We start from the raw sequence: 25,777 nt of genomic DNA, 5'->3' as shown, positions 1-25,777 counted from the left end.
CCCAAACCCCCAAGAGGAACCTGTGAGTCTCTCTTACCTCAAATTCCATCCCCTGTCTAGTCCCTCTCTGGGGGGCTTCTTGCCTAGCTGGCCCAGTTCTTAGCAACGCACCCTCGAGTGAGCCAGGGTGTAAAGGGCCACTCCACTTGCCCCCATCCATGGTGGGTATTGTGCCCTAGCCCTGGCTGTGGGGTGGAAAGAGATCCCTGGGGGATTTTTGCTGCTGGGGTGCAGCACAGGACCCCCAAATCCCCCTGGACAGCAATGATTGACAGCACACAGCATGGGAAGGGTTCAGCTGTATTTTGACTCTGGAAGAACTACAGGCAGTAATACAGAAGCTTTGCAAGCATGGATACATACATGACCTCCCCAAAACACACTGTAGTGGGGGGGCTTGTCCTGGCACCTTCTCCAGCCCCATCCCTCTGCTGCACTTGAGTTTGAGGGGGCTGCGGGCATTTCCCAATCAAGGCAAAAAGCCAAGACATCTGTCAGTGGCTGGATGGACTCTTGCCAAGGGAGAAACTGCACCTACTAGATCCCAAAATCCATCTACCTAGAACAAAAAGCCTCCCTAGGTGCCTTCCTGGAAAACCAGCTCTGACCTGGACTGAGCATCTTTCGCTTAATCCATGAAACAGCTCCTGAGCTCCGGTCACCAGAGACGAGCCCGAATAACCGCAGCTGAGAAAAGCTGGGGTGAACTCCGCTGGATGCAGTGGCTCCTGAAGAGGGGACCTGGGGGCCCCGCTAGGGCTGAGCTCGCAGGACCGAGGTCCATCACCCCAGCTGTCAAATCCATCTGGTCCCAGAACACAGCTCTGGTGTGTTTTTACTTCTCCTACTCCATCTCCACATGATGCCAGGTGGGGTCCAATGGGGTTCCCAGCCTGGCCCCCGCCTCAGCTAAGGCACAACTTGGCTGATTAAGAAAAAGGGAACCCAAAGGGCAAGAGGTGCCTGGGATGTGGAATATGGGGAATACAGTACATAGAGTGCCGGGAGTGCAGGCGGGCAGGGGGCTGGGGAGGGGGCAATGGCCACAGAGAGACATGGGCATCACCCCTGAGCTGCCAGGAGCCCCCGCGCCAGCATCGCCAGGAATCACAATTCAAAAAAAGAGGAAAAAAGGGAATTTTGGCTTCAGATCCCAAGAAAAAGGGTTGTAAAGGCACTGTGCTCCACTTGAGACAGGACAGCAGCCCCTGTGGCATGCAGCTCCATGGATATGGCTGCACTTCTCCCTGTCCTATGTAAAAAGTTTTGGCAAAAAAGGTACAATCTAAGGAGCATTTCAGCTACAAACTCCTCCTGCATGGGTGCTCTGTAAACACAGTTCTTTGCTGTCTTTGGCTGAAGTTCTAAAAAATATTTGAAGCTGAAAAGCTATTTTTTGGTTTAGTTTTTTTTATATAGAAATAGATTTTTCTTTACAAAAAAAAAAAATCAAAGCATCTTTTAGCACTTTTAATATATATATATATATATATAAAATTCCTGCTATAGAAAACAAAAAAGAACCCCTTGGTTTTTGATGTCTTGCTTTTTTAAGGGAAAAAAAAAAATCTGTTGCTTTGGGAAAAAAAAACCTAGTGGGAGACGGGCAGGAACCACAGGAATCTGCCATGGAATTACATGATGCTGCAGCTCTGCACAGCCTGAGCCTGTGAGGGAGAAAGAAAAAGAAGAGAGTTAAGAAGATCCCAGTGTCACCATCCATTTGCTTTGACTGCAAAGTGTCCAGTGGGATCCTTTGGATACCCACAGTGCCCCCAGACTCTCCTCCATCCTGGTCCTTGTGGTGTGATAAATAAATTCTCCCAAACTGGGATGTTTCATAGCTCCAAAATGAGAATTAGTGGTAGGTGATACATGAGGATTACAATATTGACTGAGAGTATCAATATAGACTATATTATGCATCAATCTAATATATAGATATAAAATATATATATTAAAGTGCTGAAACATTCACCATTACCAGCCTGAACACTTAGCAGCAGTGGAAAGAGTGATGTGGAGGATGGGGAATGCTCTGGGGTGCCAAGGGGCCAAGCATAAGATGGAATGTGGTGGGAAGCTGCTATGGCCACATCCCTTTCCAATCCCTCTCACAATCTCCCATCCCTTATAAAGAGGCTTGCGCGAGACCAAGGAGGAAGAGGAAGGACAGGGAGGAGAGGTGGGAGGGGATAGGACCCTGCAGCAAAGCCCTTTTGGGAAAGGACGATGCCAGGACAGGGAGACCCAGCAGCACCAGGACAGCTGGTGGTCCAGTGCCAGGGACTTGACCCAGGGTCTGGGAATGGCACTGACCTGCCTGCGGGGGCTGGAGTTCCCCAGGAGGTAGTTCCTGGACACCAGGCTGTCCCCAAGGCCAATGCCAGAGTCACCCATGCTGCGGTAGCTGCGGGTGACGGTCACGCTGGATGTGGACGAGCCTGAGGACATGGTGTTGATGCCGGCGTTCTGGGTGCCCGACTTGTCGGCCGGCTGACCACACGTGCCACAGACGACTGTGCGGGAGCGCAGGTTGTATTCACCAGGGTCCCCAGAGCTGCTGCAGCCCTAGACATTGGGGGAGATAGAGAAAATAACCTCAAGCCCCTGCCAGAGCCTCCTTTGCCCTGAGGATGGTGGCAACACCAGTGTGACCCAGGAGAGCTCTTCACATTAGGCCTTGAAGAGAGCCTGACTCACCTGTCCTCTCAATCACGTGGTTTTAAAAAAATAAAATAGAGTCCTTATTATTGTGTTTCTAATCCCAAGTGACCAGGGCCAGCACACTGCCAGTGGGTGACCTACCCTTCTGCCCTGACCTTGCACCCCGAGCTCTTGACACATGGGAGACACCTGAACTGTGCTCCTGAAAACATCCTCTTCCTCACCACTTCATGAGCTGGCAGCTTTCCGATGGGAAATTTGCTCTTGGAAAGGATTCAGCCTCCAGGCGACTGGGCAGCACTGGCTGCAGGAGCTTGGCTCCTCTGTCCATGGATAGTCAATATAGAAAAGAATCACAGAATCATAAAATGGTTTGGAATGGACTTGAAAGCCCATCTTATTCCAGCTTCCTGCCATGGGCAGGATATCTTCCAGTACACCAAGTTGCTCTAAGCCCCGTCCAACCTGGCCTTGAACACTTCCAGGGATCCACGGACAGCCACAGTTTTCCTGGGTAACCTGTGCCAGTGACTCACCTCCCTCACAGGTAACAATTTCCTTCCAGTACCCCATCTAACTCTACCCCCTAACTGGCAGTGGGAAGCCATTCTCCCTTGTCCTGTCACTCCAAGCCCTTGTCCAAAGTCTGTCTTCAGCTGTCTTGGAGCCCCTTTAGGCCCTGGAAGGAGTTCTAAGGTCTTCCTGAAGTCTTCTTTTCTCCAGGCTGCCCCCAAACTCATCCAGCCTGCCTCCAGAGCAGAGACTCCAGCCCTCAGAGCATCTTCATGGCTACCTCTGGACTTGCTCCAGCAATTCCGTGTCCTTCTTGTGCTGGGGGCCCAAGATCTGGATCCTGCACTGCAGGTGGGTCTCACGAGGGCAGAGTAGAGGAAGACAATCCACTAGCTCAATGTGCTGATATTAGTCTCGGCACAGCTCTTCAGATCCAGAGAACTCAAAGGGATGTGGATGATGGATGCCCCATTTTGCTCCTGCAGAGCTCTGGAAATGGTATCCAGAAGATTTCACCATCGTTGAGGCATGGCTTGATCACTTCTCTGCATGTGATCCCTGAGGACCTCTCATATGCAGGACACACACACCCTGCAGGATGGGCTGGTGGGGGATGCTGGGCTGCAGCCAAGGATGTTTCTTTGGGAGAAGTGGCTGCAGCTCTGCTCCTGGCATGTTGCCTGCTCTCTGCCCACTGCCTGCTCTCTGCCTGCTGCTCCTCCTGGTGCATATTTCAGCTCCATATGGGGAAAGATGGGCTGAGAGGAAGAACAAAGCCACCTCTGGATTTGTTCCAGCACCCTCATGAAGCAGAGAGGACAGAGCAGCTGCTGAGAAGTGTTGCCCATCAACTTCCCACCATCCTCTCCTCCAAGCCATGCTGGATACCAGCCCAGCCTCCCTCTGACTCTTCTGGCCCTTTTCATGGCATATCTGGGTTCCTTAGTGTTGGGGACAACTTCCAGTAAGGTCTTCAGAGCTTTTATAGTGAGCAGCAATCTCCAGATGCCAGAGGTCTGTTGGCTTCTCTCATGCAGTTGTTTCCACAGCAGCTTCCCCACTGACTTCTCCTATATGCCCGATCCTGTGTGATGCTGAGCTCCCTCCCACCCTGACCGAAGCTGCACCCCCTTGGACCCCTTGGAATGAGCACCCTACTCACATGGTGATGGCGGTGGTGGATGCTCATTTCATCATCGTCCTCATCCTCATCATCATTGATGATTACAGTGCGGACCAGCTTCCGCATGGCCACCTCCTGCAAGGAACAGGAGGTGAGTTGGGAGGTTCAGTGCTGGCCACCCTCCATGCCCCGTGCTGGAGCTGCCATCAGCTCTCACCTCCCCATTGGAGTTGATGAGGGCAGTGCGCAGGCTATCCCCAGAGCCCCAGCTGCTCTGGGCTTTCCATACCACATTACTGGGGGGGCTGTGGGTTGCTCCAGCTCCTGAGGCCCAGATCTAGGGAGAAAAGCAGGAGAAAAGTGACTTCTCAGGTCTGCAGATTCCACAGCCCAGGGACAGGGGTCTATCACCACAAAAAGCTGCACCCCAACCACTCCATGTAACCAGTGGCCTGGGAGGGTTTGGGATCTTGCCTGGGTTCTCCACCAGGCAGTGACTCACCGTGACCACCTGGCCAGCCTTCAGGGTGAACTTTGGGGGAAAGCGGTAGGTAATAGGGGGATCGTCCCCATTTTGCCGCTTGATCTGCCAGTTCCCCATGGCCTGGTCCTGTGAGAGAGAGTAGCAACCCTCAGAACCCTGGTTCCCCTCAAACTTGTCCCATTCATGTCCTGCCTGCAGGGTGAACCTCACCCTAGGGACACTACGAATCTTCCCAAAGGCAAACTCACCTCGTTGGACTTGTTCCTGAGACGGACAAACTTGCCCTCCAAGTCCACCTCCTCCACACCAACACGGCCACTGGTCCGGGCATGGTGGGAGAAGCTGGTCCGGCTCTCACTGTCCTCCAGCTTCCGCTTCTTGGAGGAGCCTGGGGTGGACAGGTGGCTTCGGGACGCACCTTTGTGGGATGAAGGGCTGGGGGACAGCCTCAGCCTGGCAGGGGGAAAAGATGAAGCCAGTGAGGACACAAGGGCTGGGACCCATGTAGCCCAGAGCTGGGCACAGCATCCTGTGCTCACCTCTCCTCCTCGCCCTCCAGCAGCTTGCGGTAGGCATTGATCTCCATATCCAGAGCCAGCTTGATGTCCAGCAGCTCCTGGTACTCATCCAGCTGCTGCTGCATGCGTGCCCGCATCTCAGCCATCTCCCGCTCCTTGTCGGAGAGCAGGCGCCTGTTGGTCTCTCTTTCCCTGGCCAGAATATCCTCCAGATCATGCAGCTTTGCTTCCTTGGCAGCCAGCTGTGGAGAGGAAAGATGAGGGACCATGTCCAGAAGTGGACCATCCCCAGGGCAGACATCCCAAGAAACCCTTTGGTCTCAACTCACCTGCTTCTGCAGCTGGCTGACTTCTGAGGAGAGGTTGTCAATGCGGATACGGGTCTGCTGCAGCTCCTCATGGGCAGCACCCACCATGTTGCTGTTCCTCTCAGCTGACTGCTTGGCATTCTCCAGCTGGAGGACAGGACAGGGGGATCAGCATCTCAGCATCCACAGCCCACCCTTGCTCTGTGGGGCTGGAGGGAGAGGAGAGTGGCGTGGGGAGGTTGCTCACCTTCGCCCCATAGGTTTTCTCCAGTTCCTCCTTGTAAAGCCTGATCTGGGCTTCGTGCTGGCTCCGCAGCTCCTGCAGGGCCTCAGAGAGCTTGCTCTCAAACTCCCGCTGCCGCCCATTGTCGATCTCCACCAGCCGGGTTTCATGGCGCCGCTTGGTCTCCCGCAGCTCCTGGGGACAAGTCAGGGGACACTGTGTCACCTCAGGGAAGGGACACAACACACGTAGTGGGGGGTTATTGCAAGTGATCCCAGCTCCACTGCAGTGCATCACAGCTCACCTCGCTGTAAATGTTCTTCTGGAATTCAAGCTCTTCCTTCAGGGTCTGCAGCCGGTTCTCAGCATCCACGCGGCGCAGCATCTCATCCTGCAGCTGCTTCTTGGCTTCGTTCAAGGCACTTTCCAGCTGGCAGGGAATTGAGAAGGACCATTACAGAGGGTCTGGGCACTGCACCTGGCATGGCTGAGGACCCACAACCCAACTGCATCTGCCCCACAGCCCCTGGCATAGTGGGAACCTGGCAGCCCCCAAGTAGGGAGGTAAAAAGGGATCCCTGGGTCAGTTGGAGACAAAGCTGCCACTGCTCACCTTGGCCACCTGTCCCCTCAGGTCCCGCACTTCAGTTTCCAGATTCCTCTTCTCACCCAGGGCTGTGGAGAGCGCAGCCTCCTTGGAATTAAGTAAAGCTTCCACATCCTTAAGGCGTGCCTGGGCAGTCAGCAGGTCCCCTTCCTTCTTGGCATTCCTGTCCAGCAAAGGGTGGCACAGGTGAGTGGCACAGCAAGAATAATCATAGTCATCAGGAAATGATGGAATTGTTTGGTTCAAAGGGACCTTAAAGAACATCTAGTTCCACCCCCTGCCATGGGCAGGGACATCTTCCACTAAATCAAGTTGCTCCAAGCCCTGTCCAACCTGGTCTTGAACACTTCCGGGGATGCAGGGGCAGCCACAGCTTCTCTGGGCAACCTGTGCCAGGGCTTCACGACCCTCAAAGGGAACAATTTCTTCCCAATATCCCATCTAACCCTGCCCTCTGGCAGAGAGAAGACATTCTCCCTTGTCCCGTCACTCCAGACCCTTATCTGAAGTTCCCTCTCAAAATTTTGGAGTCCTTCTAAGTACTGGAAGTGACTCTAAGGTCTTGTCAAGCTTCTCATCCACCAAAACTTCCAAGTTCTTCTCCTCAGGGCAGTTTTCAGAAAAGATTGTGCACTGTACTCCAAGCACAAAGAGTGTCACACCTGCCCCCTGTGATCACTCCCAGAAGGGTTGCACCACTGTCCCTAACAACCACCTACGAAGGGAACCAGCACCCAGCCACCCGACACACCCAGCCCTAGTTTGGATACTGGAAAGCAGGAAGGGCTGGGAAAGTCTGGCAGAGCAGGAGGAATCTCAGTGTGCAATATGCACACCCACGGCATGGCTGCATCACAAGAGACCAGTGCTGATGAGCCTGGGGCCAGAGTGGCACCGTATGGCATGGTGGGACACCTGGAGCATGTTGTGGTGTGGCAGAATGTGGTACAGCATGACATGGATCTGCACTACAAGGTGTGGCACAGCCCACCACAGCACGATACAGTCAGATGTGCTGTAGCGTGGCTCAGCACAGCGTGGCATTGTGTGACATGGGGCTGGATGGTGGAGCAGCAGCTGAGGGAGGAGTTGAAACTGCCCCATAGCCAGTGTTGCCCACCTGAGGTGGCCAGGCAGAGGAGCCTGTAGCACTCTGTTAGTGCCAAGAGTTCGATGCCTCTGCTAGAGTGAACAAGGAGCACCAGGTGATAAGCGGGGGGCTAGGGGCTGCCTGTGGCTGTGCCTCGCCATGAGCTCAGCTGTTTCTCAGTGGATGCAGAGCTCCGGTGCCTCAGCCCACCAGTCCGACCTCTGGCATCACCATCCACACTCCTGCACTATCCTGGCCCCCACTGCCCCCCTCTCTTTTCCAGCCCTCTGACAAGTAGGTGAAAGCCACTCCCTACAGAGCCACCGTGTGACCAGGGAATCTGATCTGACTGCACCACCAAAACAGTCTGGAGCTATTTTGGTAAGTCCTATAAGAAGAAAAGACCCAACGGCCCTCTAGCACCTGCCAACCCCGGGGTGGGATTGTCACCCACCTCCCTCAAAATGGGGTGTGGGACTGGCGGGGGTGAAACGTGCCCGAGGAGTGGCCGCGGAGCCCCCCGGCCGTGGGCGAGGAGCTGCCGCACGCCGGCAGCGCGGCGCATTCCTGGGCCAAGGAGGGCGCACCCGCGCCGTGACATCGCGGGTCACAAATACCAGGGAGCGGGTGCGGCACCGCCGGCACTCAGCCCATTCCAGAGGAGGATCCAGACCACCAGGAATGGGACCCAGAACCAGCAGGGACCACGTTCCCAAACCTGCAGGTGCGGGATGTCGGAAGCTCCAGGATTGGCCAGCAGCAGATTTTTCTGCATTTCCTTCTGTTTCCTGACCCTAGCCAGCATGGAGAAGTTATTCTGTTATTTTGCAGACTAAAGCAATGATTTCAAAATCCCAGGCTACTGTTTTTAAGTGCAAACCTCACTTCGAATCCCAGGATATTCCATGTTAAAAGAGCAGGAATTCCACTTAAAGACAGTTTAAAAATAACAATTCCTACATGTACAGTAATGAAATTCGGAATCACTTAAAGTGCTGCTGTCAGGAAGAGCAGAGCCCAAGAGCCTCTGGGAATCCAGGAGCAGCTTGCAGACTTTTTCTTGGAAGTGAGTGAAGATCTATCTTCAGCCTTTCTTTCAATTTCAGAAACCTCCTTTCCCAAGCCAGAACACTCTTTATTGTGGTGTAAAGGGCTTAGGATAACATGTTGGATCTGTAATTAATTTTATAATGTTTCTGTGGTTGGATTTTCATAATTTAATGTTTGGGGCTCTCAGGTAAGAGGGTGTCAATGATATGCATAGAGTATGATTTCATAGTCCATAAATTCCATAAAATAGCCTCTTTTATGTCTAAATAGCATTTAACCAGTCTAGAGAATTTGGAATTTAGCCCACAGTGGAATAACTGACAAAGAAATGCTGCTGGCCCCCCTTTTCCAGGGAACCACAGTCTTGCTTGCTGGAGCTGCTGCTGGAGCTCTGTGCTGGGTCCTTCCTGTTCAACCCACTCCTTTTGTGCCAGTGACTCATAGGACAAGAATGCCAACTGGGAGCGGATCCGAGGCTCCAAGGCTCACTGCAACCAGTGTTTGAGGCTGAGTTTTCCCATCTGGCCCTGGCTCATACCCGCAGCCAGCGTGGCCACCCCAGCATTGCCAGCGGGGCCCTGTCCTGTCGTTCCTGATGGAGTGAACTGCCATGTGACTCCAGGAAGAGCTCCTCTCTCCTGGTGTTTTGCTGCTGCTCTTTGCTTGCTGTGTTGGCTGTAGAGGTTTGGGTACAGCTGTAGGACACTGGCTCTTTGGGATGGGAGTTCCAGCACAACCTGGATCCTAGGATTCTTTCAAAGGACAGCAGTTCCATTGATAAGTGACAAACGAGGGAAAACTGCTGGTTACACTTGTGTCTACAGCAGATTTGCCCACTCCAGGGACCAGAAGTATCCAGGATTCTGGGCATCAGTGCCTGGAAAGCCCCATAGTAAATCTCAGATGACTCAAGGACAAATCCTTTTTCTTTAGAAGCCTCCTTTGCTCAACTCTGGATTCCACTGAGAGGAGCAGAGCCAGAAGCTTGGAGCTTACCAGTCATGGGGCTGAGTTAGGTGTAGTTATGCCAGATGGAGAGAGGTGAGACAAATCCTCTCCTGTCCTCTGCTCTGGGAGGTCCAGTGGTCAGCAGAATTTGGCTCCCTGGGACTTGAGCACCTCCCCCCATATTCCTACCAAACACCCCAAACATGGCAGCAGCCTCTGGATCAGGTATCAGCACACAGGTGAGTCTTCTCTAGCCTTGAGGACCCCAGCTCACTGCTTCACACCAGCCTTGTTGATCCCCGCTCCAGCCCAGCCAAGGTTTGAGTTTCCCCTTCTCCTGCTCTCAGGTCCTGCTTTTATTCCCAGGAAGCCTCACAGGCTCCAGCTGGTGCTGGGCTAAAAATAAAAACTCCATGGCAGCGGTGTCACTCCCACTTCCCTGGAGCGGAGGACAGAGACAGACCTTCCTCCTCCACCCCAGAGGGTTTCACTGGCCTCTCCATCCTGCCTGCTAGAGCCTCCAAGATCCCAAATTCCCCAGTGAAAAGGGAAGCGGAGACTCATCCTGGAGGGCTGGGTGCCTCCAAATCCCACAGGATTTGATCCCCTGTACTGCAAGAGCCATGGGTAAAAACAATCCAAGAGGAGAAAAAGCAACAGAGGCATCAAATCCTCAAGAAACAAATGTCTCAAGAGAAAAGATGGAGGGAAAAGGGGCCTCAAGACATTTTATTTTTAGCTTTTAAAAGCAGGAAGAAGGAAAAAAAAAAAAGATTGAATATTGCAGCTAAGCTGCCAGAAAATCCAAATGTTAATGGAAAGTTGGATCTGCTCTGGCTGTGCTCAACACAGACAGACGTGAGGCTGCAAAGTCGACATGATGGATTCAGAGAGGGCTCAGGGACAGCCCTGCAGAGCAGCATCTGCTACTGCTCCCCCCACTCTGCCCCAAAATCCCAGCCAGGAAACCTGGCAGGTCTGGGCTCTCCCTCTGGAAAAGTCAAGACAGGACAAAGTCATCAGAGCTTGTTGGAACAGCTCCAGGCATGAGCCCATCAGCTCATGCTGGTGGAAAAATGCCAGCCCTCTCTGAGATGCCAGAGCCCACTCAATGCATTTTTAGAAAACACTCTTTGGTTTCCCTCTGCACTACTAATCCCCACAAGTGTTCCTGAAGCATGGGCAGCACTGGGCTTCATACACTGGAAAAGGACCAATGAGTGGGATGGAGCTCGTAGAGGCGCAGGCATTGCCCTCCTTCCCTGCCTCTAAATTGCAGTTGCCCCACCCTGGAAAAGGTGCCAACTCAGGGAACTTCTGGCTTCTGCCCCATCCATAAATCTTTATGGACATCTGCAAATCTCCCAAGACTGCAGGTCTCAGTCCCACCTGACTTCCAGGGGCCACAGCTGTCTGCTCCTGGCTACACAGGCTGAGAACACTATCCCAGAAAAGGCTTTGACATGTTTACAGCTTGGGAACCCGAGACAGGAGTGTCAGTGTGTGCCCATGGAAGTCTCTGATTACTTGGAGGACCCAGGAAACCCTCTCTGTCCCACCTCGGGCAGGGTGCTCTCCATGGCGCTGCCTCCAGTGCCAGGGATCTGTTCCAGGATCACCACACGTATCCCAGGGACCACTCCCCTATCCCAGGGATCATCACCCCATTGCAGGGAAAGTTTCCCAGTCCCAGGGACTGTTCCTCCATCAAGGATTGTTCCCCTATCCCAGGGACCAGGGCCCCACAGGAAAAGCAGCAAGGACAGCACAAGGAGAGGCGGACCTGGAAAACCTCTGCGATTGGGGTGATGGGAATGTGGCAAAGCAGCTTCTCCCAGCTTCTGACTCATCTGTGCCACAGCATCTCTGCCAAATCACCAGGATAAACACAGGCTGGTCTCCTAGCAGGGGAGCTGGAAATAGCCAGCATGATGTATAGTGAGGACAACGTCTGCAGGGAGCCGACATCCTGTTGGGCACCAGACCCCTGCCAGAGGGAGTTAAAGATGCCAGCACCAGCTGCGTTCACAGATGCATGGAAACAGCTTCCACCTCTGGCATCAGTGCTGCCAAAAAGCTTTCCTGGTGCGAGGGCCAGTGCTGGCCCTGCCACATGCTCCTGATACACTCACGATATGCTCATCCATGGGGCTGAGGGGCTTGTCCAGATCCATGTGGCCCCAGGGGAGCAAAAACAGCTCACTGGCATCTCCCAAGAGCTGGGCTTCCCCTCCTGGAACAGAGATCTGGCTTTTCGTTGACCCTTAAAATGAACCAAAACTGCTGCTTCATTGGGAACCAGGAAAAAGCCTTTCATGGGGCAGCAAACGGACCCCCCTGTCTAGGATTCCCCAAATCCAAGATGTTCCTATCCCTCCACAGCTCCCACCATCAGGAACACTGCTGGGAGCTGTGGGTGCACACAAACTCAAGTGTGATGGAATCTGACCGTAACTGGTACTGACACTGCCAGGAATCAGCCACACACATTCCCTCCAAAGGTTTGAAGGAGCTCTTCTTGTCCTGGATGCACCAGAGCAAAGACCTGACACCATTCAGCCTCCCCTCTCACCATGGGAGATGCACTTCAGCTTCAGCAGCATCACAACTAACAGCCATGTGCTGCTTAAGAGCTTATTTTAAAAAAACATATTTCTGAGAATTGATAGTGTATTAATTGTTTAGAATTAACAATGCTGCAGCTCAGGGATGGCTGGGGAGCCCCAGTGTTGCTCACTCCCTGTCCGGGCTGTCATGCCAGCTGGTGACTCATCCCAGCCTCCACCAGCAGCTTGGAATGGAAATCCCAAGTCACCAACTGACGCTGCTGTTTGGGCTGAGTCCCCCATAGTAACAGAATAATCTGTGGTTTTGGAGGGGAGACGGCATTACCAGAGGGGTTTCAGAGCTGGAAAAGCAGGTTTTGTCCTTTTGCCATGTGGCAGTCACCAGGGGAATGGGAAGGACTTGGTTTTTCACAGCCCACATTGTGTTTTTGGGGGAGGTTTGTATCAGGCATAAATCTCTGTGTCTGCACAAGACAAAGGGAAGGACTTACCCTGCATGGACAAATGTCTCAGCTTGCAGTATGCATCACAACACTCCAGCAGGTCTGCCAGCACCTGGCTGCCTGGGAGACCCCCTGCCACCTGTGGAACCCCATTTGCTGTTTGTAGGACCCCCTGTTACCCACAGGATTCCTTTTCCCAGCTGCCTGGAAAAAGCCCTTCCAGGGCACAGCGAGCCCCAGGAGAGAGATGCAAAGAAGATGCAAAGTACAAGGAGGATCAGCCACTGGAGTCCCCAGTGTTGGTAGCACAGGGAGCCCAGCAAAATGAGGGCAGGATTTCCCTGTGGGGAATGTCTACCACCAAAGCCTGGGTTACCTGGAACAAGCCTCCAGGCTGGGGTGACATGCAAAGTGCTACCAGTTGAAACTTGATTTAGCCAACCTGGCCCAGTCCCAGGTCGGTTACCAGAGCTGATCCTGAAGAGCTTGGGAATTGTCTGCATGACACTGGGAAAACCTGGCCAGTGTTTGTGCAAGTCCTGAGGGGATGGGCTGAGCCCAGTGTTTCCAGAGGGAGGCCAGTTCCTTGCATGAAAAAACTGCATTTTCCATTGAAAAAAGTCATCAAACACTTGAACAGGCTGCCCAGGGCAGTGGTGGAGTTGCCCACTTCCTGGAGAGATTTAACAGACACGTAGATGTGGCATTTGGGGACACGGTTTAGTGGTGACCTTGGCAGGGCTAGGGGAATGCGATGATCTTGGAGGAAGGCTTTTCCAACCTAAACTGTTATGTGATTCTATCTCTTTATAAACCTGAACATCTCAACCACTCAGAACACCACAATCAAACACTGGTCAAGCCCACATGCAGCCCAGGCTTGGCACAACCTAAACCCATCTATTCTGAACATGCCAGCCTGCCTTTTCCTGGCTTCACATGAAATCTTGAATTGGCTTATCTAGAAGACACTTGATGGCCAGGAATTGAACTATCATAAGTATATCAAAGCAATAATACCCTAAGTAAAAGAAACTTGCTAAAGAAAGCTTGGAATTGAGCTGGAAAGAGAAATTTTTTAGACAAAACTTAAATATGTCAATACACTACTTTCCACTCCACTCAATTCCATCTCCTGAGGGCAAGATTTCAGTAAGAAAGAGACACAAAACAAAAGTTTTGAGATCGTGGAATATCCTGAATTGGAAGGGACCCATAAGGATCATTGATTTCAACTCCTGCACAGGACAGCCCCAAAAATCCCACCATGTGCTTGAGGACATTGTCAGCATGTTTTCCCAATCCAGAATTTGCTAACAGTTTGCAGTGTTGTCTATTGCTGCCTAAGCCAAAGCCTTTGGGAAAACGAAGGAACAAGGAAATTCCAAGTCTTCATGGTGCTACTCTGAACACTCACCATTTTAACAAGTCAACAAGTCAGTCTCGTGTCATAAATATAGTTATATTATGTGTAAAGTAATGACATATTCAAAATTAAGCTTTGGACTGGGTGAAATTTAAGGAGTTTTGCCCAGCCTTGACTATCTTACTCCAACACAGCAAAAGCCAGTTTTTGAATAATTGGGCTAAAACTTAATGGGAAAGTTGTGGTGGTTTTTTTTTTTTGTTTGTTTGTTTGTTTTTGGTTTTTTTTTTTTTTTTTTTTTTTTTTTTTGTTTCTTCTGCCTAGAACAGCTCTGAGTGTTGCCCCTCCATGGAAACCCCAGAACATTCCACTTCAATACATCCTTCTACGGATGAACAAGAAATGCTAAGCCCATAAACCACCATCTCAAAGGATGAAGACAAAGCAGAGATTCCCGGTGTTTCCTTGGGAGATTGGGCATGGCTGGAGACTTACAAAGGGAGTTAAAAACAGGGAGCTGAGTCACTTGTATTAGTCATGTCTTCAGGACCAGGAGCACTGGGGGAAAAGTCTGTAAGCTCATGTTTTGCTAGGAACTGTTGACACAGCCAGGATGTGGAGCAGGGATGCAATCCCACCCCTAGGAGCAAGGGCTCTAACTCCCCCTTCCTCTGCTCACAGATGCAGTTTTTGAGCCCAAAGGGGTGATAGAAAGGGATGAGGAGGTCGATCTGTAACTTCTGCATCCTGATCCACAATGGAAACCAGGTCCCTGTGCAAGGTGGAACAAGGCAGAAAGGAGCCAAAAGAGGCAAAATGGGACAGTTCAAGGCCTCTATTTTCTCTTCAGAAGCAGCAGTAGCTCACCCCGCTTTTCATAAATTGGGTACGCAAAGCTTCCGGCCAGCAACATTTGCTTAAGAAACAAAGCAGGGGATTGTTGGATCCAGATGCCACACATATTCCTGGAAACAAAAGGATTTGCTATCCCGGCTCCAGCAGTGCAGATAAAGGCAGACAAGGTGTTTACATTGCCACAAGGTCTGTTTGCGTGTGGCGGTGGCAGCAAGGCTGGTGCAGGCTGCACTGGGGCTGCCGACGTTGAGTCACTGCTGGCACCAGGAGCTCCAGCTGCAGTTGGGGTGGCTGTGGGAATGGGTATGGATAGAATGCCATCGGGAAAATGCAGCTCAGCACAGGGATGAGCAGCAACCAAGGTGAATACCTGTGTTTTGCTGCACTGTGCCATGTGTAGAGCTACCAGCACACCTCTGCCCACTTTCTCTGCCAGTCTGCACTGTGCTGGGATGGAGCCCAGACCTGCTTGGCACGTGGGCAGGAAATAAGCACCTCCCCAGAGCAAAGACTGCAGATGTGGCATCCCTAGAAGGCACAATTTAGCCCCAGTTGCTGTTTGCACAGACCTGCTGGTGAACAGGACCACCATGAGATGGTCCAGCCTCCCCTCCACCTCCCTCCTGCTCAGCCTTACATGCCCTCAACACACTCACAATCAGGCAAACCCCACTCCAGTGGCTTTTTGCACTGGAATGGCAGAGCTGAGGCTGGGTTGCACAGAGCAGTGTCTCTGCCCTGAAAGGGGGGCCTGGCAGCCACCCAAACAGCAAAGCACAATGCCCAGGGGTGAGGCTGCTCTCCTCAGTGCTCCCCTTCCCCACTAAAGCCCACGGCATGGAGGATCAACTTAGAAAACTCCCCCAGTTTTTCCCAGTGTAGCCTGGTGCCCCATGGGGGAGCATCCTCACACCCCACAGATGCTGCCAGGTTATCTGCCATCATGTCAGAAAGGAAGGGACAGAGCGTGACTGCCGGACTGGAGGGGGCCCTCTCAAAGCACGGCCCTGTGGTGCCGCACCCTGCTCCAGCCCAGAGACACATGGCTGAGCATGACTCATCTCCCTGCTCTGCCAGGGCTGATCCAGAGCCCTTCCACAGCCATGGCAAGCCCACTGCACTGCACTGCAAGGAGAGGGGGACACACAGCTCTTCACAGTGGGGACTGGGAGCTGCAAGTGGGGCAGCTGGCCACCCCTCAGTGCCAAGGGGCACTGGGACCAAGTTTCCTTTGGGCTACCACCTCTTTTGAAGACCACATTACACATCCACACCAAGAGCTTGGATGTTTCTTTGGGCTCATGTACCTCAGATGGGGTTTTAAGGAGAAACTGTGTCCTCAAGCTCTTAATAAATAAAAACACCAACAAACTGAAAGTTCTGAGCTCCAGTTGAGCGCTGAAGTGTGGAGATGTCAAGCGCTACCCGAACAGGATGGTGGCACTGGACTGGATGGCAGGAGGACAAGTGTGTGGAAAGCAGCAGCCAGAGCAAGTGGGTGGTGATAGATTTTGTGCAAGAAGGAGGGAGAGACCTCTGCTATCAGAACCTTGCTCCTACAGAGGTGCTTCTGAGCCACTCACAGCCCCGACACAAAAATTCAGGAGAGCCCATGTTTGTTTCTGCCCTGGCTCCACCATGTCTCTGCAGGGACATGGTGCCAACACCTGCAATGGTGCAACTCCATAATTAAGGAAGGTACAATACAGGCAGGGCAGCATCCACCTTGCACCCCGTGTGCTGGGGAACTTTGTCCCTGCTGCTGTTGCAATTCCTAGCTCTACTAACCATGGGAGGCAGAAATACAGCACTGGCTGCAGCTTGGAGGACACCCCAAGCCAAGGGCACCTTCACCTTCACTGGGAAAAGGTAATTTGTTTTTGGCAGAGAAGTGAGATGCTGACTCAGCCTTGCCAGGAACGGAGGTGTCCCAGCCCTAGCTGGGTTTTGTGGTATTTCTGTGGGCTGAGTTCAATGCACTTAATTAACCAACTTCCACACCCTTTGGCTTTCCCCAACACCCACAACCCTGGATCACACTGTGGTTCATGGACATGCTGTGACATCCTGCATATACAGGAACAAGGAAAAATGCTTATATTTTATTATACTCTTATCAAGGACATAGAATGACTGGGCAAAGCAGAATAGCTTTAAAGTGAGAGGGCAGATTCAGATGAGGTATTAAGAAGAAACCCTTCCCCGTGAGGTTAGTGAGGCCCTGGCATAGCTTGCTCAGAAATGCTATGGATACCCTGTCCCTGGAAGGATAGGGCTTCTCCTGGGTAGCCAAGAGCCTGGCTGTCACAGAGATGTCTCTGCAGTCAGGGCTGCAGCTGCCACTGCACCAGGTGGGGCTGGGGGACTATGCCAGCCCCCACAGTTGTTCAGCTTCACACTGGGGATATTCAACCCTGGGCAGGGAGGGGAAGGGAGCAGAGACAGGTGGGCACCCAGCCCTGACACCATGCTGTTTGATGGCAGTTGTTGACAGAGAAAGGTTTTACAAGGCACTGGCCTCAGCTGTTTGGGAACATGCTGAGCTGGTCACAAAGGAACAGGCTCAGCAAACAACCTCAGGAAGAGCAGGATGGCAAAACTGGTAATGCAGTGGCGGGACAGTGGAAGGTGATTCCCAGCTCATCCTGAACCTACTGGGCAAACACTTCATGGGGAATCCTCCATGACAGCCCTAATTTTGTCCAGGACCAGAGAGAACTCTGCTGACTTCCTCCTTTCCTGGTTGTCAGCAGCACAAAAGGAAACTATACCTCCCAAAGGGTACAAATTCAGCAGAATATGGAGCTGGCAGCCACCCCACATGTCCCACCCTGGCTGTGCCACCCCTCTCTGTCTGCATCGCTGAGCACCACACTGGGAACAACTCCCTGTCCTCTGAGCTCCAGAGTTTGAGTGTTGATGGGATTCAGACAAATGAAGTGACATATGCAAGGCTGAGAAACACTTGCGGCAGCATGTGGGGTCGGGGCAGGCTGGGACGAGCTGTCAGGGATGGATCCCCTGCCACACCAAAAGCAGCCCTGATTCTCTTTGCAATCGCTTCTCCTTAATCCCCAGCTCCAAGGATAAAGTCCTTAATTTACCAGAGTGGATCCTATCATCCTAAATATATATAAGACAACAGGATTTCCTCTCACTCCCCTCATCCCTGGGAAAACTGAGGGGATGAGCCGTGGCTGTAAGGCACTGGCAAACACAGCAACGGGAGCGAGGTCACAAACCTAAAGTGCTGGAACGTGTTTTACTGCCATAATTTTTCTTGGGCTGGATGTTTGCACAGGCGAGAATTCCTCTCTACTGGTAACAGTTAATGAAAACCTTGACCTTCGAAGAAATATTTTGCCACAGAACCCTCCAGTCCTGCAGCGTGCCAGGAGGGCCGGCATGCCCAGCCATCCTGAGCTGCTGGCTGCAGATGTCAAGGGAGAACCAATGTGTCCACAAGGCTGGAGATTCAGGGTAGCATGTTTAAGAGGGTCCCAGAGGGCCATGGAGGTCTGGATCAGCCCAGCTCTGTCTTCACGACTCCCCCCAAGTATCCCAGCTGCACAAGCTGCTCTTTGTTTGCCCTGAAAGGGCAAAGCCTCCTCCCAGCCAAAGCATTCCCTCCCTGGCAGGGATTCCATGAGGCAGACGGGGGAGAAACCCAGGAGCCTGAGGTTTCACCCCACGCAAAATGTTCCAGCACAAGCTTATTGCTGCTGAAGGAAGTACGTTCCTCGCCGCGCCCCCACCCCCGTCCACCCCCCCCCCCCCCCGCCCCCCGCCACCAGCAGCACTGAGTACGGAGTCCTAATTTTTTTCCTCCCTTTTATCAACTAAACAGGTTTCGTTTACCTGCTCCTGCCTGGAGGGTCATCACTGAACAAAGCATAAGGCAAATCCCCCTTGGGCTGGGGAAGGGTTGTCGAGTTCACCTCCTGGCACCCCACTCCTGCCTCCCTTGCTCTGCCCTTGGATGAGCTTCCTCCCTCCAAAACAACATTTGGGAAATAGAAGATTTGTCCTCATTAGGGCCAGGGATGAGATCTGGGCCCCAGGAGAAAGAGGCACTGCCAAGGCACTGGCTTAATCAGGTTAGAGGCTGCAATTCAGGAAGGCATCACCCATCAGCTACGGTACTAACAAGGACTGGTTCCTGCCTTGGAGAAGGGAGCTGGTCACTGTATGGCTATCACATGGCCACTGCATGGCCACTCCTTGCTCATGGAGTGGGCACTGAATTCCTCAGGGGGTCTCTCCTGGGACTGAAGATGCCCGAAGGCTGTATTCTACACCCCTGCACCTCCAGACGGGGGCTTGCTTGCACTGACAAATGTCTCCCACTTTGTGGGATGGGATGAACTCTCATGGAGCAAAGCACGGGCTGTGTCTCTGTTCACCCTGTGAGTCAGAAGCCAGCTTAAGGAGAGGGGACAATGGGCAGGACTAAGCACAGATCATCTCTCCAACCTCTGGTGCCATGCTGAAATCCAGGTGTCCTCTAAGGAGGGGGACAGAAGCTTGAGAATACTAGGAACACGGGCATTTCAGACTAGTCCTGTCTCTACCCATGGCCTGGGAGGGGATGATGCTGGTGTTGCTAGTACCTCTGAGTCACCAGCCACCTTCATGGCACCCTCTGCTTTGCCTAAAGTGTGGCTATGGCATAGCCAGAGGCCATCCAGAGCTGGGGGCACATGTGGCACCAGGACAGGCATGATTGCCCAGAGGGGTCCCTTGTCCAGGGGCCCCTTGTCCTGGGGCACAACCAGTATCAGGCTGCACAGGGCTGAGGGTCCCTGTGCAAAGAGCCAGGTGAGCACTTTGGGAAACCCCTCCTCGATCACCACTGGAAGCAACCAAACAGGCAGCGGGAAGATCGCACTGGGAACCTCCCCAAGAAAGGAGAAGAGAAGTGGGCCAGGAACAGAGGGGTGGCATGAGGCAGAGGGCAAGCAGACCAGCCCTTCTCAGACCCCCCTCCACCCATGCAGCTCTTGCATTCATGCGTTGGTACTGGTTAGACTGGTCTCCTGTTTGCACACTTTGTCCCCCTCCAGTCAGCACCTCTTTCCCCACCCCAGACAGAGCACCCAGCAGCCGGGGCCGTGTCACATCCAGACACGTCATGCCCTGGCATCCCAGCCCCCCACCCTCCCTCTGTGCTGGCGAGACAACCCCCGCATCGGGCAGTGGCGATGCTGTGGGTGCTGATAACGCGCCCCCGGGCGCCTGCCCTGCGGGAGATATTCGGCACTTCCCTGGGGCTGACAGGCACAGCGAGGGCTGCAGAGGGCTGCCAGTTACTTATTAGCTAAAGTCTCGCTGTGTCAAGGACAGTGAAGTGACCCAATACCAGGTGCTGACCCAAGGGCTCAGGGTGGGCGGGGAGAGCCGGCAGAGCAGGCGCATCCCTGCCCAACTGGATGGCAGGGAGCAGGACAGCGTCTGAACAGGGCCCTCCTAATCCCGCCAACAGTTCTGACCCCTCCGCAGGGTTGGGCTCGTGGCGGCCCCATTCCCTCATGCCCCAAAGATTCGGGACACTTCAAACTGAGCCCAAGGAGCTGAATCGCAGCTCGGCAGCCTATTGTGCTGCTCCCTGAGCAGCCCTGCCACATCGAGCAGGTCCCCAGGGAAACAAGATGAGCTGCAGCCTCCTTGCAAGGGTTTTGGGGGTTAGAGAGCAATCCTCATACCGCGCCCTAGGAAGAGGGGACAAGCCAGAGGCAGGAATGAATAACAACGACTTCCCCCGCATCTCCGCTCTTCCATCTCACCGATCGTGACTCAGAGATGACTCAACACGGAAACGCCCCTGTCCTCCAGAGCCCCGCGCACCACCTGCTCTCCAAAACGCACCGAAACCCATCTCTGAAGCACAGGCTGCTCTTTGGGAACCCCCGCGAGTCACAGCACATTTTCAGGAGATTTGTCAGCGCCCGGGAACAAGCACAGAAGCTCCCGGAGTGCAGCCCATCCCAGGGAAAAATTCCACATCCGTTTTCCACACGGCCGGCTCCACAGCGCAGCCAACTCCCCTCCAGCCACTGCTGCGGGCCGGGCATTTTTTTCCAGCCCTCGAAAGATCGCGGCGAAGATAGTTCTGGGTTTGCATAAGGCAGAAAAAGCCTTTAGACAGCTCAGCTCCTCCTCTCACCAGCATTCGGATCCTCCGGATCCGGGAGCAGGGATCTGGCAAGCAGCAAACCGCCTTATCCGAGGACGAAGCTGCAGCAGTGTACGGGAAATACAAAGCTAAATATAACCCCACATGGCTTTTGGAGACGGCTGTAACGGGTAGCGCAGTCGCTCCCTCCCAGGTAGAATATTCATGGCATCAACTAAGGAGGTTAATTTTAGCCTCATTTGGTACAGGCTCAAAACGAGGCATCCAGAATAATAGGCAAAAGATCAAATGGAGTAAGAGGGGGCTGTCCCGACACTGCCCAGCCCGGATCCGGCTGTGAGCCAAAGCTGATGACGGAAAGGGATCTGCTGGCTTCTTCCATGGAGCAGGATTCAGGGAACTGAGCGATACAGGGACACATCCCGACGCTGCACGGGCTGGCAGAGTCCTGGGGAAGCCCAGTGCCAGCCCCTGCATGGCCAGCAGTGACACTGGCCAGGGAGCCCCGTGTCCTCAGGGGACCTGTGCTGGTAACCAGTGACAGCCCTGAGGAGGGCAAAGGTACCCAGTGGCAGCAGGGAGCAGTCCATGAGGAAGGTATTTCTGAAGGCAGGGAGGGAAAGAAACGAACCCTATGGGAAGTGGCCAGAGGAATTCGTGCCTCAGTGCGGACTGGGAGCATATCACCCAGAGACAGCTGGTGGGAGAGGGACATGAGTGCTGCCCAAACACTGCTTCCCCCAAAGCCAGGAATCCCACAGAGTGAGAGAAGCTTGGCACAGGGAGGGTTAAGACACACAAAACCTGGACCAGGTTCTTTAACCGGTGCCAAAGATAGCAAAGGAAAATAGGACGAGCAGGCGAAATCTGTAGGCAGGACAGAGCCAGCTGGCTGGCACTGCTTCCCGGGCTGTGCCAGAGCGTGTTTAGGAATAGCTTCAGCATGACGAAGGTAGAGGGGCCGCCAGCCCGGCGCTTGCAGCCCGCATAGCACAGACCCTGCCGGGGGCCCAGGGCATATCTGCTCAGCCCCAGACCCAAGCGTCCCCTGAAGCCCAAGCTCTGCTCCTAAAGCCCCGTTCCAAGGGCAACCCAGCCAAAGATGGCGCTTGGAAAGAGAGCAGGAATGACGAGATAGCTTCTCTCTTCTTTCGCTCCCTACCACAGACACTTCAGCCCCGGCCAGGCCACGGATTTTTCCTCTCTCTCCCTGCCTCCTCCACGTCGCTTCTTCCTCCCTCCCGGCTCCCTGCCAAGCATGACGACAGCACCCATCCCCAGGGCACTCACCGCGCTTTCAGCTCCTTGTGCTCCTCCCGGACTTTACTGAGCTCTAGCTGCAGCCGAGCTCTCTCCTTGGCCACTGAATCCAAGGTCTTGCGGGCATCCGCCAGCTCCGACTCGTAGGCAGCCTTGATGCCGGAGACCTCGCGGCTCACCACCTCCTCGGACTCCGTGATGCGGAGCCGCAGGCCGGCGTTCTCCAGCTCCAGCGAGCGCACCTTGTCGATGTAGACGGCTAAGCGGTCATTGAGCTCCTGCAGGTCCTCCTTCTCCTGGAGGCGGGTGATGCGTGTAGGCGACAAGGGGGTCCCCGAAGCCCCGCTGCGGGTGCTTCTTTTTTGCGAAGGTGTTGCCATGGGGTCCGGTGTCGAGGCGAAGGGCACAGCTCAGGTCACGGCGCGATGTCCCACGCCACCCACCCAGCTGTCGCGGCAGCTCCTGGTCTCTGAGTGACTTGCTTATATCCCAGCTGGGCTGCTCACTGGGAGGAGGAGCTGCGAGGCGGCGGCGGGTGGAGTTATCCAAAACCTGGGTGGAGACAACTCGCATCAGTTCCAGCCCTTCCTTAGGAAAGGCTGGGAAAATATCTCTGGGTAAAGGGGCCTTGAGAGGGCGTCTCTGGGGATGCAGTCTGGGGTAACCCCCTTCCACACCCTTTTCTAGGGCGATTCTCCCGACAGAGGCTGGATTGCAGACTAGGGGGACTTGGGCAGGGAAAAAGGCACCCTGAGAGGGGCTGCAATGAGGGGGTGCAGCCAGGAACCCCCAGGACCCTTGGGCTGAGCACCTCCAAGTCATTGCTGTCCTATAGGGCAGGGCAGGCAGCATCTCAACAACTGGCACCCGGGGGGGGGGGGGGGGGCGGTCCTGGCACACCCTGAATGCAGGAGCCATAGGCTGCACAGGACCCTGGGGTACCTGAAACTCTGGGGTCTAGGGACCCAAAGCCAGTCCCAAGTCACCTAAAACACTCTGGTCTGGGTTCCCCTGAATCCTGAGGCATCCCACACAAACAGCTCCGGGGAACCCAAGAATCCCCCCACCCACCTACCCACTTCCCTGCACTGATTTTGCCCAGTTCTGTCAGCACTGGTTTGCCTAATTTCCCAGCTCTCCTCAGTGCCAGCTGTGCCAGTCTGGCAAACTCCCCAAATTCTGAGCACCAGTTGAGCCCCCTCCCCAATTCCCTGCACTGTTTCCTGTTCTCCTGCCTCCCAGCCCTCTCTAGTCCCACTCAACCACCTTTCAGGTATCGACAGCATCCAGCGGGGGTGGTTCCCAGTCCTCCCAGCAGGTGCGGGATGCTCTGTCTCCCTCGAAGTGCTGCCGACACTCAGGCAGCTCGTGATTTCCAGGTCTGCCAAATGCTTCCAGGGACTCCCAGTGCTACCACAAAGAGGGTGTCCCCTCCTTGGACTTCTTCCCCCTCCCTGCGTTGTGCTGTGGAGCCAAACTCTCCTGTGTGTGAGAAATGGGAATGAAATTACAATGGGAACAGAAAAGCACTCCTTTTACACCATAGAAATGAGGAGTAGGCAGGGCCCGGAGAGGTCTAGCTTCCTCCTTGTGAACTCCTGCTTGGAAAGTTGGGCTCTGCGGCAAGGAAAACTGGGAAGGCAGCTGCACCTCGCAGCTGAAGACACTGGCGAGAGCCGGAGCACCCTAAAGCACAACCTCCCCCAAGCATTCCCCGCGAAGAGGGGTCCAAGGTCAAGGCCACAGCCAACCCGAGCCGCCTCCCGAGCCACGGCCGCCTGACTCCCCCTGTCCGTGCTGCAATCCAGACTCAGTTTGCTTGTCAGCTAAGGGAGCACAGCAGAGCCCCAGGCAGGCTGAGAATGACTCACACAGCAACGGAGCAACACACGCAAACACGAAAAGCACACACAGGACACACGTGTATGCGCCCTCTCCGGGAATGATTAACCCGCTGGCAGCTGCTCAGGCCCGGCTGCCGGTGCATGGTAGAGGGGTAGGGAAGAGACCCCGGCAACAGCCTAGGGTCGAACTTTCAAAAAGCAACAGTTCGATTCGCTGGGGAATCTGCCCCAGCGCCACGTCAAAGACAGGAATGGAAAGGAGGGAAAAGTGGAGGCGGGGTGGGGGGGGAGGGTTAGGAGGGTGTCAGCTGGGCTCAGCCCTCCTGGCACAGCCAGGCCGAGGGGTTGGGATTCCCCCTCCTTCTCCCCTAACCCCCCCGGCCTCGCTACACCCTTCCCCACCCCACCTCGCAGAGGGTAACCCTCTCTGCATGGAGAAGTGCCCATGAGTGCTGTAGGCAGGGAGTTACTGTGCCACCACCCACCCAGCACCGGTCTCCCCGCGTCTCCGGCGGGAGGCTGTGCTTCTTCATCTCATTCCTTTGTTCATTTCCACACAAATTCCTCTTTTCCTGCCTCCTTGTCTGTCCCGGGTTGTCTTTTCCTTCCCCACACCTTTCCTTCCTCCTCTCATGCCCATAGCCCCTTCCCTGGCGGGGGACACCGCAGTCCTGGGAACCCCCGTGCGTGTCACACACCAAGGCAGGCAGAGCCGACAGGACCCTGTGAGCGGGCCATGAGGCCGGGAGCAGCCAGGGATGGTGGCCACAGGCCCCTCAAGGCCGCCCAACAGAGTACGGCCGCGGTGGGCGGGCGTGGCGGCGCTCGCCGGCTGCCAAGGCGCGCAGCACTGTGGGACGCGCGGAGCCGCCCGCCCCTGCGCGCCTCTGTTTTGTTTTGTTTCAAATGGTAAGCGCCGGGTGGGAGGGAAAGGCCGTTTCGCCCGAGGGTGCTCCCTCAGCAGGAGGTGCCTGCCAGGGTCCAGGGCATCCGCGGGGCCACAGACCAGAGCATTTCTAAGGTCACGAACGGCGGGGCTAATGCTTCCTTGCCTTGATATGGGAAACAGCATCCAGGGTAAAGGCAGGGAAGGACCAGCTTGGGCAAACAGCTGGAAATCACGGCTAAGGGTCACTGGCACAGCCTATCGTGGATCTGGCACTCCCGGCACCTCCTGGCTCCTCATGCTCCCCGCAAAGCTCCTGCTGTGAACGGGACCCCGGCTCAGTATCCCACGCGTCACTGCTCGGGATTCAAACCTGAGGGCTCCTTTGGGCTGGGCAAGCAGGACAAGATGGGGGACCTGGGGGACCCAGCTTGCTCTGGAGCCTGCAGGAGTTGTTGGCAGCCTGGAGTGAAAAGTCCCCAGGGAGAATCAGACTTCAGCTCCTTTGCAGTAGTTGCTCCACACACAGCTCCCCCGGAATGGGGTGGACAGTGCTGACCCCACACTGCTCCTCTGCAGACCCTCATCTCCTGGACACGGACAAGTCCATGCTGCTCCACTTCCCCACCAGCCCCCAGGGGTAGGAGCATCCCAACCCAAAATGGGGACAGGGAGCCCACTGCTAGCACAGCCCTGAGCTGGTCACTGGGTCTGGCGAAGAGATGCTTGGCACTTGCGCAAGGCAGGAGGGCTTAACTCAAACCAGATGAGCTAGGAGGACTGGCTGCACTCCACAGATCTGGCACAGGCACAGCACTGTGCTTCAACCCACTAACATGGATTTCTTCAGGTTCTGTGGACACCGAGGGAACTCAAGGTGCAGAATGCTGGA

At 54.4% G+C, this 25,777-nt stretch overlaps 1 protein-coding gene across 1 annotated transcript; it reads right to left on the bottom strand.

The window, feature by feature from the left end:
• Positions 1 to 281: 281 nt before the first annotated feature.
• On the bottom strand, positions 282 to 23,979 carry LMNA (lamin A/C). Its single transcript, XM_083878986.1, has 14 exons — positions 23,907 to 23,979; positions 23,422 to 23,637; positions 22,186 to 22,707; positions 6,450 to 6,606; positions 6,141 to 6,266; positions 5,861 to 6,031; positions 5,635 to 5,760; positions 5,327 to 5,547; positions 5,036 to 5,240; positions 4,806 to 4,913; positions 4,521 to 4,640; positions 4,343 to 4,438; positions 2,320 to 2,571; positions 282 to 1,667 (listed from the first exon to the last, which is right to left on the bottom strand). The coding sequence occupies exons 3-14, from the start codon at positions 22,533 to 22,535 to the stop codon at positions 1,635 to 1,637; spliced, it is 1,965 nt and encodes a 654-aa protein (XP_083735112.1). The 5' UTR covers positions 22,536 to 22,707; positions 23,422 to 23,637; positions 23,907 to 23,979; the 3' UTR covers positions 282 to 1,634.
• Between the last annotated feature and the right edge of the window lie 1,798 nt (positions 23,980 to 25,777).

Source organism: Zosterops lateralis, assembly GCF_965231275.1.
Source record: "Zosterops lateralis genome assembly, chromosome: 27".
NCBI lineage: Eukaryota > Metazoa > Chordata > Aves > Passeriformes > Zosteropidae > Zosterops > Zosterops lateralis.
Note: the sequence above shows the minus strand (reverse complement) of the source record. Positions and strands in the feature narration are given on the sequence as shown.